Below are 11164 nucleotides of genomic sequence, written 5' to 3' on the forward strand. Positions count from 1 at the left end.
CAATATAAATATATGATGTAAGTTATATATTCAAATTTTACCTTCCTTTATTTATTTTCTTCCGAAATACATTATATACCTACATCTGTACGTCGTTAATGAGCGGTCCTATTAATTATAAAAGTAGTCTTATAAGTAAAACTATTTTTGTAAGTAATACTAAAATTTTTTTTTTTCTAATATATCTAAAATATCGCCGACGATATTTATGAGTCCTGGTATGACTTTAAACAAGTAGAGCTTTTCTCGAATACTTCCACGACTTTAATCCGTATTATTTATTTAATTTAAATCAATTGGTACAAGGTGACAATAAACAAAGGCCTGTAGGATAAATATATAATCAATATTACTAATATAACAAAATAGAAAAAGGTCATCGTTTAAAAAACCAATATGCACTAAGCTTAATGAATGTATATGTACGTATGCGGGTGTTATCTAGTGACAGACACACGCCACTACCTGTCTGTCAAATTGTTTTGTAGAATCACACACAAACAAATAATTTAAAGTAAACATTACATCACTTTCTACAAACAGTTCAATTGTTTGTTATAATTGCATCGCAACCAACAACAATAGTGCAAGCAATAGTAACACATTACAATATAATAACAATAACAATTAGCTGAACGTAACAACAATTACTAATAATTCATTACGAGCACTAACTGTTAAACTCAGTACTATTTGTTTGACAATAAACTTTACATGGTAACGCCATTACCAGTGACGTGTGTACGTATATACATATAGTGTACACACATGTATATACATTGTATACATTATGTACAGTCAGAGATCAGACGTCACAATGTTGTACAAATATTGGCAGCCGTCTGATCAATTCGGTCGGAGCCCCGTGCCAATCGATTCTACTGTTTAACTTTGTTTCGAGTTCAATATTTTAATTCAAAGGCGTGTTTTGCCATATTTTCCACTGAGAGGCAGATACAAAGGTGTACACAATATTAACTCGGCCTTTGTTATTTAAATTGCGGACCAATCATTTCATATTTCATTAGGGGATTAAATATAATTATACAATGAACGTTAAAAAAATAAAAGGTTTCTGGTTATCATGTACACAATTGTTTCATTATTTTTGATTTGGGTTAATATCGTAGGTCGGTATCAAGTACCCCTCCTTATCCGCGCCTTTATTATTGTGGGAGGAATTTCAGGAGTTCACAAGTTGAATGTTTTGGTAAAGCCGCCAGGCTCGGCACAGTTTGAACTTGTTAGCGACAGTTTTACCTCTTCTAGGACACAACTTGTGAATCTTCGCGGAACTTTTACTGCGCCCTCTGACACGCGGTACTTATGTAAGTAGGCGCTGTGGGGAAACGTCTATTTTATTGCCTTCTGTTTTAACTACAGTTTGCTTAATTATTAGGTTAATTCATTATACTTATTTTGGTACAGGTTACTTCTGTATACGTTTTTAATTAATCGGTTAACTAAAATGATTTATAGAAATAAGACGTTTATTGTGAACTAAAAATATTCTTAAAATATCTCGGGTTTGTTGTCTGGCGCTATGAACTATCGCATCATTGCCGCTTAACTTATGTGGTAGGTGGTGACGTCACCCAGCGATATGTGCCTGTGAATGAGTACATACGTCACACACCATCATTCATACACAACCTAATAAGATATCGCAGGACACTGCACTCGCGTGTGTTGTGAGTACATTACTTTAACTAGTCAAGTTTAAACTTGTTTACTAATTTTGCAATCAAAATTTAGAGTAAAAATGTCAGAATTGGTTGAGAAAGTTCAATTTATTACGTGTCTCGATGATATAATACAAATAATTCCGTCAATAAAATACGCGAGAGGTGGCCGCGGGGTTGTGAAACTCATTGCCTCACGTCTCACCTGGGACTATAACAAGTGAACCTAAATACCTAATTTGGTATCATCATTTTCGATACTGAACTGTATACCTAACAACCGCTCGCCTACTTTACTGAGTTCTTAACAAGCTGATTGGTAGATGATTAAATTAGCATCCATGTTTGTAGATCGTACTGCTCGCGACATAGACAGGTAATGTGGATTCCTGTACACAAGCCATGTGACACGCTGAATGTGAAGCTCCAGTAATTAATGATCACAGATCAGATGTACGGCTGCATAATTCAGCAGCCATTAGCCGAGTGGCCATCATCTTAATGTATAATGCGACATCAGTGACACAAGGCACATAATGGCCGCAGTTGACGGGACACAATCTGTTTGGGAAACTCTTTCGTCCCCCAGTTTCGACGCACAATGCTGACGCAGAGATTTTTTCTCAAGAGTAAGGCGCCATAAAGTTTGCCTGAATGCTGCCGGGTTCGAGACATAAATCAAAGAGCGCCGTAATGCCGGCGAGGGCGCCCACTCACAGTCCGACTGAAAGGGTTGTCGCGAGCTGTTCACGGTCTGTTCAATTACGTGAATGGGAGACGGGAGCTCTTATGAGATTGTCATAAAGGCACGTGTAGCAATATATTTATATTTTAGTAGTTTGACACGATGACACGGTGGCTTTGTGAGATACCTGGTAGCTGAATAGGGAAATACAATTTGTGGATAACACAAAGAGTTGAGTGGACAATGCAATGTAATGCGCGTTCAATATCGTTGTTCGTACAATTACTACGCTAATTTGTTTTGGACATTAGAAGACTTAAAGAAACTAATAAAAAATATGAAATTACGTTTGGTTGATTATTTAGTAATATTGCCAGACAAAGATATTTGATATTGCAGTAAACAGCCGTAAAATCATTGAGTAGAACTGAAGGCAATGCAACTGTGCAATCTGGTGCCGGCGCACGATTGCTTTTGTGAAATAAGTGCATAATCGTATTCGTTGACTCTCTGCGTAATGTATTCCATACAATCTCACCGCGAGCACTCAGCTGCAAGGACTATTATAGCAACTTTACATCGGTCGTAAATGTTACTGCTGTCTGATGGCACAGGCTTACTTTCATCCGCGATTGTCGCGATGTGAGTGGTACATTCTATGACGCAGCTGATGCCGAGTGTTACTGAGGTCCTGTGGTCATTACAAATAAGTATACAGTACAGGGGGGAACAATTAGTCGCACTGCGCATTGGTTTGACGCTCGCGGCTCCGGAGACATGCTCGAGGGTCTCCCGGACAGGCTCGAGGGGACGCAAGTTCAAATGTTACTTAATAACAAGTGCCACTTGAACTTGTTTCTTTTGTAAGCATTTTCCTTTGACGGAGAAATAATAAAACAGCGAACAGAATCAAATATTGTGTCTAAGTTGACGCGTTTCTTCTTACTCTTGTTTTATTTGAAGTGAAGATTCGGAGACAGTTGTTCGTGACTTCAGTATTCACAGTTTGTAATACTACAATTCTAAATAAGACATGAAACAACTTCTCGACACTGTTTAATCTAAAGTATATTCGCAACACGAGGCATCTGAGCCCAGCAACAAAGCTCAACTCATTAAGAGCTCACAGTTTGAAGTCGGGGGGGAATCGATAGTAATTAAGTTAAGGCAAGTCGGAATTTTGTATGTAATTCATTCGTCTGTGTCTCGGAGGCTCGGCGGAGTCGGCGGCCGGGATTACGGGACTTGATGCAAATTGTCGGAGACGGCAGACCTCAATCAAACACAATTGCCGTCGGAATTGAATTTGTGAGCCGTCGCCGTTCCGTCAGTACACCGGCAGTACACCGGCAGTACACCGGCAGTACACCGTCAGTACACCGCCAGTACACCGCCAGTACACCGCCGGGCTGCCGGACCACTTTACCGGCTCGTCTGTGTGTTGCGCTTCCTAGAACGTCAATTGTCTGGAACAATGTTGCACTAATTGGTCACTCAATTTGAGTCTGAAACGTCCATATAATGCTTAGTTGTAGGTGGTGTGGTCGCGAGCTTGTGTCACATAACGTCATGTAGTACAAAATCGTGTTCTTAAACTTGATGTAATTTATTTGTAGATTAAATTAACATGAATTACATTTTATTACCCGACTAAGAAATCAAATTGTAAAGAAAAACTTCCAAAGTAATCGATATAGGCATATTCATAGTGTAGGAAATATATTTTCTAGTAAAACCGTAGTTCTAGCTACTATAAGTACTAAGAGTGAGGGAAAGAGGTCCCCTGTGGCCTGTTTTCCTGATGAGGTAAAATACTCCGCGATGGTTATACAGGAAGTACTCGAGTGATTGTATTAAGTCGGGTTCCCTCGTTACAGGTCCCCTGGGCCCGCTGCCGAACGTGACCAGCGCTGACGTCGCTCTCAAGGAAGGTGAGTCGGTTTTACCTATATATTGTTGTATTTCGTGAGCCATCCAATGTTATTAATACCTTTTGAGATTAACATTTTCAAGTATGAAAGATGATAAAATACATAACAATCAATTGGTATTTATAAATTAATTACGTCACTGTAAAGTACTTAATAGTTTTCTCAGGTAATTTTACTATTAATTAAATGGGTTCAAAAATTTGGCGAATGTTCACCTCGCTCTATATTTATGGGCTGTGGAAGCACATACTGACAGAATTCCATTGATCTTTCCAGGAAGCTGTGCTCTAGGCGATGTGGTGTACATGCCAGGCGATGAGTTCCCGGGTTCGGACCCGTGCGAGAGCTGCAAGTGCACAGGCGGCGACGTGCAGTGCGCGCGCCAGCGCTGCGAGCCGCGGCCCGGCTGCAAGGCGCTGCACCGCCCCGACCACTGCTGCCCCACATACCAGTGCGGTCAGTATACATTCATGAACATCATCATTAAAGCCTTCGTTCTTTAAAAGTAGTGTGTGTGATAATCTCTAAGCTTGGCGATGGGCAAATGCATTGCATATTATTTATACCCGAGTGACCCGAGCCAGTGCATTTATTTGTCCTGGCAATTTCCACTACCTACTTATTTTGTTAGCGACTCTGTTTTGATGACGGGTGTGTATTGTGTTTCAGAATGCGAACAAGAGGGGCGGGTGTACGGTAACGGTGAGAAGCTGGTGGACCCTGCAGACCCGTGCCGCGTGTGCTACTGCCAGGGGGGGGAGGTGGTGTGCCGGCGCATCGCGTGCTTCGTGCGCGACGACTGCACGCCGCGCCTCGTGCCCGGCCGCTGCTGCCCGGAGTACGACAACTGCCCACTGAGAGGTTAGTTTATAAATACAAATAAATGTTACAGTAATTAATCTTTAGTTTTGTATGTAAATAATAGGATTTATAATGAGAATTGAGTAAAACAAATGTACTTAATTTTTTTCAGGAGTAACCAGTCTACCCGGCGTGTCGTCTTCAATTGCAAGTTCGGCTGCATCTGAGAGCGTGGAGTCGCAACCAGCGCCACCAAAAGAAAACATTAAGCAAGAGATCACCATCAAGGAAATCACTCCAGTCTCTGAGATTCCAATTATCACAGACGTTAAAATAAAAGAGATTTTGCCATCGCCCAGCATTGAAGTAGCCGAGTATTCGTCTTCCAAGTCTCCCCTGATTCCACGAGAGGCTACATCTGAAAGAAATATTAAGGAAAACGATTCCAAAACAGAGTCTCCCAGCATCATCGAGATCCACTCATCGTTACCTGTAATTGTAACATCACCAGATGCGACACAATTCACGGCAACCGAAAATAAGAATGAAGACACACCTCCATCTAAGATTAGCTTCTCTACACAAGATTCTACGCACAGTGCTATTTATCCTTCAAATGTGCCGATTGTAGCAACTATGGGGATTCCACCCGTAACATCCGAACCTGTGCCTGTTGCCACCACTAAAGCTCCCATTATTGAAGAAGAAGATTTTGATCACAATCCTGCTTTCCCTCCACTTCCTGACGATTTGGCTGTATTACGAAACCATGAAGATGAAATAGTACCAGAACAGGTCGTCGACAATGACCACGTGTCTGGTCATGACATTACCGTGGCCAACATGTCTCCTACTGTTGAATCTGAATCAAAAGATCCACTAACCACTACATCCAAGGATCTTCCAGACACAACAACAGTAACGACCACAGAGAAACCTAAAACATCTACCGACGCAGTGACTACGCCAGCAGATGTACCACAAAGTACAGAAGCTCCTAGTTTTAAAGAAAATCCAACGATTAATTTGAGATCAGCAATTCCAACAGAAATATTGAATGAGCCGACAACGGTTGTCCATGAAGAACCAGGTACTTCTGAAATAGCCGATACTAAAACCAGTATTGAAAGTTTAACACCGGCCGTTACTACTACTCAAGTGCCCCAAAAGATTGAGGAAGTTGAAGTTACAACAGAGAAAGCAGAGATATCTACACTGGACACGTCGATGAAAACATCGACTGAAGGCGAAGCATTATCCCAACTTGTATTCGATACCACTACCCATCGCAAAGAAACCGAAATTGAATCAGGACCATTTACCACGGAACAAGAACAAACCACCAGTTCACTCGCAAAGTCTAATGTTGCTACTGAAGTGACGTCACAGACTGAGCTTAGTTCGCTGCCTATCGAAACTAGCGACCAAAATCCACCCGCGCTACCGAGTGAAAATACTACTCACGACAAAGAGACTCCTTCTACCGTAGATCCCATAGACATCAGTTCCAAGATACCATCAACTAGTTCAGAAGTGATCACTGTATCCAGATCTGCTTCCAGTGACAATATTGGATTAGAAAATGTAGAAACGACAGAATTCATTGTAACGTCATTTGGTTCTTCAGAAACAGCGACTGATGCCGTCGAGTTGATCAAAATATCGGCAAATCCTGAGAAGAGCGCGGCGATTATTGAATCAGCCGATGGCAAGAAAACTAATGATTTCACTGACTTGATCAACTTAGTACGAGACGTTGCTTCCATTAGTGACAATACTGAGGAACCAGACACTGCACAGCACGTGACAACTACAGGGAGTATTTCTGATTCTGAGGAACTCATCCCAGTCAACGCAGGGTATAAGAGTAAAAACAAAAACTTTAATCAAAACTCTATCACTGAGGTACCTCACAAGAGCAAAATTGCAACCACTGTGAACAAGCAAAAGGTGGTCGAGATTGAAGACGACGAGTCAGAGAGTGTGACGGACTCACCACCACCCTTCGATAAGGTGGAGCCCACCACACGACGGCCCATTATTGATAACGTGTCAGATGATGTCAACATCGCGGAGAACAAGACGCAACAAGACAAGAAGGACATCGAGATCATCACGCAATCTTATGTACCCACTATTAACCACCGGCGACCCACCAAAGTCGTCATGAAGAAGAGCAACGAGAAGCCAGCGTCATCTGGAGAGTCTCTCGGTGTGTCTACAACTACTGAAACCTCTACAGACAGTAGTATTTTAAATGAAACTCCCATTGCTGGGTCAGGGGAAACCGAGAGGAAGGAAAAGATCTCGAGCGACGTCACACAAGCGGTACTGAGCACCGACTCTCCCACTGTTACCACTGCAGCTCCTGCGAGCAGCACTGATGCTCCGGCATCCACTACTGTAACCGTTCGCGACCTCGTGACCACTGCTGCTCCGTCAAGCAGCTCTGAAGCAGCAACCACTGCTGGTCCCGCTGGTGAGTCATCGGCCACCTCCTCCGCTCCTCCGAGCACGGCGCAGTGAGCAGCCGCGCGGCGCAACCCGTATGGAACCTCAGCTAATTAGCATTTTATAGAGAGTAAGTTTCGTTCTTGAAACTGTAAGTTAACGTAGAGACTATTAGGTTTATAGGCGTATGCGACCCTTTCGGAATCGATCATATTCCTCGTCAATTGATGGCCGGTGAAGGGAGACCCGTCTCCGGCCGTTTGTATTTTGTAATGTAAGTAGACGGCCGGATTTATGTGTATTAGCTGGACAAATTATTTATAATACCTTAGCGTTAGGGAGCGAGCGTGGCCGGCGTGGCCGCCGCCCGCGTTGTGTCAAATTAGGGCGAGGCGAGTCGGTGGCTCCTCGCGTTAGCGAATAAGTTATTTATTTGTTTAGTGAGAGATCGTGAGTAGAGTGATCGATAAGTAAGCAACCAAGCTAGTCAAGATGTGACAGTGCAGGCGCGCCGCCCGGCCGCCGCACCTCGACGCCACGTTGCCATTACTGCTAGCTGTATTTTACGAGAACATGACAAACATGGCAGACATTAACGTAAGCATTCCGCGCATAGATGTAGTTCCTTTAATATGTGTAAGAACAAAGAGAAGCGCCCGCGCAGCCTACGCGACGCGGCGCTCCTACCCTACGTATTATATCATTACTAAATTGGTACAAAACGAATTTGATATTTAGAATATTGTCCACCTTATGAAAGTTTAGGCGTAGAGTTATGATATGTGATCGCACGAACATTTTATTTATTGCACTTAGTGGCGAAGTACCGCGAGGGATTCTATCGGAAGGCTCAAGCGTAGAGTAAGGATAATTAATTTATTGTAATGTCCGGACGTCGCGCGTCGCACTCAGGCGGCGACGTCTGGTTTAGGTTCGTTCGGTTCCCTTTGTCTGCTACGGTCGGTTCATTGTGACTCCTGTAAGCGCCGGCGCAGACGGGCCGCCTGGCGGGGCGCGGGGGTGCGCGTGCGCCGGCGCTGTAGTGCGGCTTCTTGCTCCGGAAGACTGTCACTTTTCCCGGGCAATAAGCGCACATGCTCACTGTATTATTTAATTATTAATTATTGTTTTTTTACAAATAAAAGAAACCTAGACTGATGATTCGTTTTATTTATTTCAATTTGTGTAAGCCCTTATTGTATAGTAATTATTGAACATGGCATTGTGCCTCTTCTCACTTGAATGGTAAGCAAAAGTGAACTGTGATTCAATGCAATAAAACAGACATTAGTTCCTTAAACGACATGCTGCCTATGACTGGTGGTTTTGTTGACAGACAACGTTGCTTAAAAAGTTGTGTTGTGTTGGAACATGTTGCGAGTCAAATGTTGCCAAGTGCTACGAATATTTAGCGAACAAATTGAAGAGCTGTATCTATTATAACTACAAATGAAATATTGGTATAACAGAAAATGTCCTGAAATGAATATCGTTATGGAGTACTAACACGTTACACCAAACACTTACCTCGTAGGTTTAAAATATAGATGGCGACACTAGTCACATAGGAGTCACTACCTACATGATACAGATATACAGCAGGCAGGTACATAATTACTAGACGGGTGCGATGCTCTCACAGCTCCGTACATGGCCGGTGGAAGGTGTTGCCTCACTGCTGAAGGCCGGACCCTTGTAGGGAGCACACCTGACCCAGTTGCCGAGCGATGGTCTGGCCGCAGCGCCTAATGAGCGACTAGTTATGTCTATCTACTAATATATTAATGAGTTGTTAAGTGGTAGACTGAGACTCCACGACTGGTACAGTGGTTAGGCAACCAGCTGGCCCGCAACGTGTCATGGATTCAATTCCTAAAGATAACGTAATTGGTGGAAAGTTTACTGAGAGAAATTATATCAACACAACTATCTACACTATTTGTACAGCCATGGAACTAAGATGACTTCTATACACATTATATTACAATTGGTAGATACAAGTAGTAATGTGTAAGCGCCTGACGGAGATTTTATTTGTGTGTGTGCGAGCGCCTGCCGTGTGTGCGCCGCAATACTTCCCCACTCTTCTTCTTGCAGAAAGACTTTATCACAAGGTCCACTAATTCGGAGAATACAATAAATACTGTATATAATTTAAACCATCAATAAACTTTGGAACGAACACCTTGGAACGAACACCTTGGAACGAACACCTCACACTTCAGCTTATATGTATAGCTTCACTGACTGACAGATTGACGGAAAATTTAACGACGTTTTGACGTTTCAAAAGTGCCTAAAAATCAAATCTTGAAATCAATGCTTTGACTTTGAAGTTATGAATTTATAAATTAAGTTGAATGAAGAAGACTAAAGTTTCTTTCTTTCTTAATTCTGATCTTTGCCCAAATTGTATTGTGTATTCTTTACTGTAGTGACTGCCATCATACCTGCCAACTACTTTAGAGCTTTCTAACAAGTCATAAGAATGGTCGTATATGTTCCAATGACATTCGGATTATAATCCAAAATATTAATAATTTCGGATAACTCTGAAGGTTGTCAATTTCACCTCTGACATATGATTTGAATAATTTATTCAATAAATAGCAAACAAAGCAATTTGCTTAAGATGGCGACTTTAAAGTATTCTTGTGTGAATAGAATGTATTTAGCAAATATGTATGTTTGTCCATCAAACAGCCGAGTGTGTGCAAATATCGCGACGTTAGCCAAGTGACGCACTGTCAACAACTAGTCGTTACCAGCCCAGACTTGTTGAATGTGATTAAACAAACAAGTTACAATTAATTTTGGTACTGACTGGCCAACGCGGTCCACATTCAGCTGAACTCGTACAGGCAGGGAAGCTTACGTTGTGGTTTGTTTTATTAAACAATTGCAATAAAAGCGTTTTGTTTACAATTGTGTGCAATTTTGAAAGTGGTGGACGTGTAAATTATCGGGTGTCGAAGAGAAAGGACTCCTAAGTCTGCGCCGGCGCCGGTGGAGTGAGGCAACTGTTGGGACATGATGTGATATTGGCATTGATGATGCGCTCGCGCAAGGTATCACTCAATGTCAAATGTTTTGACGAACGACATGTGCCTTAATGAGTTGCCAAATCATTTGCGTTTCTAAATGCGCAGCTCATTTTCCTTAAGATGTTCGAACTTGTATTTAACATAATATTATAATCATAATCTTAAAGATATTATTTTTGAATATTTTTTAAAGAATAAAAGTATACGTAGTCAATGCCCTCACCGAATTTGGAACCGATTCAGTTCGAGCAGGCAACGAGTAGTTATTTCACTCGCTGTGAAATAATGTATTATTAAATGAATCTCGTGTCTCTATTTAATAACACATTATGGTAAAAGTAAAAATGCTTCGACAAATAAATGGGAAAGAGAATGCATGAGATCATTAATTGTAACTACATTACCATACATGTTGAATTGAACTAAATATATTCTAATATTAAGGGTATACATATATCTAACTACAATGTCTCTCGCTACGACTCTTGAGTCAGCATGACGTGTGAAGAGGGCAGTGTTGCTCAACCGCGCTGGTTGCGCATGCGCACGCGACCTCTGCCCTCCTCGCCA

At 41.9% G+C, this 11164-nt stretch overlaps 1 protein-coding gene across 1 annotated transcript in view; it reads left to right on the forward strand.

The window, feature by feature from the left end:
• LOC118266742 (mucin-5AC) overlaps positions 1–8708 on the forward strand; it is a 43674-nt gene extending 34966 nt beyond the window's left edge. The window contains exons 3-6 of the mRNA XM_035580264.2: positions 4245–4298; positions 4575–4754; positions 4968–5159; positions 5272–8708. Coding sequence (XP_035436157.2) covers positions 4245–4298; positions 4575–4754; positions 4968–5159; positions 5272–7625 — 2780 coding nt within the window. The 3' untranslated portion in view covers positions 7626–8708. The remainder of the gene's footprint in view (positions 1–4244; positions 4299–4574; positions 4755–4967; positions 5160–5271) is intronic.
• The last annotated feature ends 2456 nt before the right edge of the window (positions 8709–11164 follow it).

Source organism: Spodoptera frugiperda, chromosome 23 (assembly GCF_023101765.2).
Source record: "Spodoptera frugiperda isolate SF20-4 chromosome 23, AGI-APGP_CSIRO_Sfru_2.0, whole genome shotgun sequence".
Classification (NCBI taxonomy): domain Eukaryota; kingdom Metazoa; phylum Arthropoda; class Insecta; order Lepidoptera; family Noctuidae; genus Spodoptera; species Spodoptera frugiperda.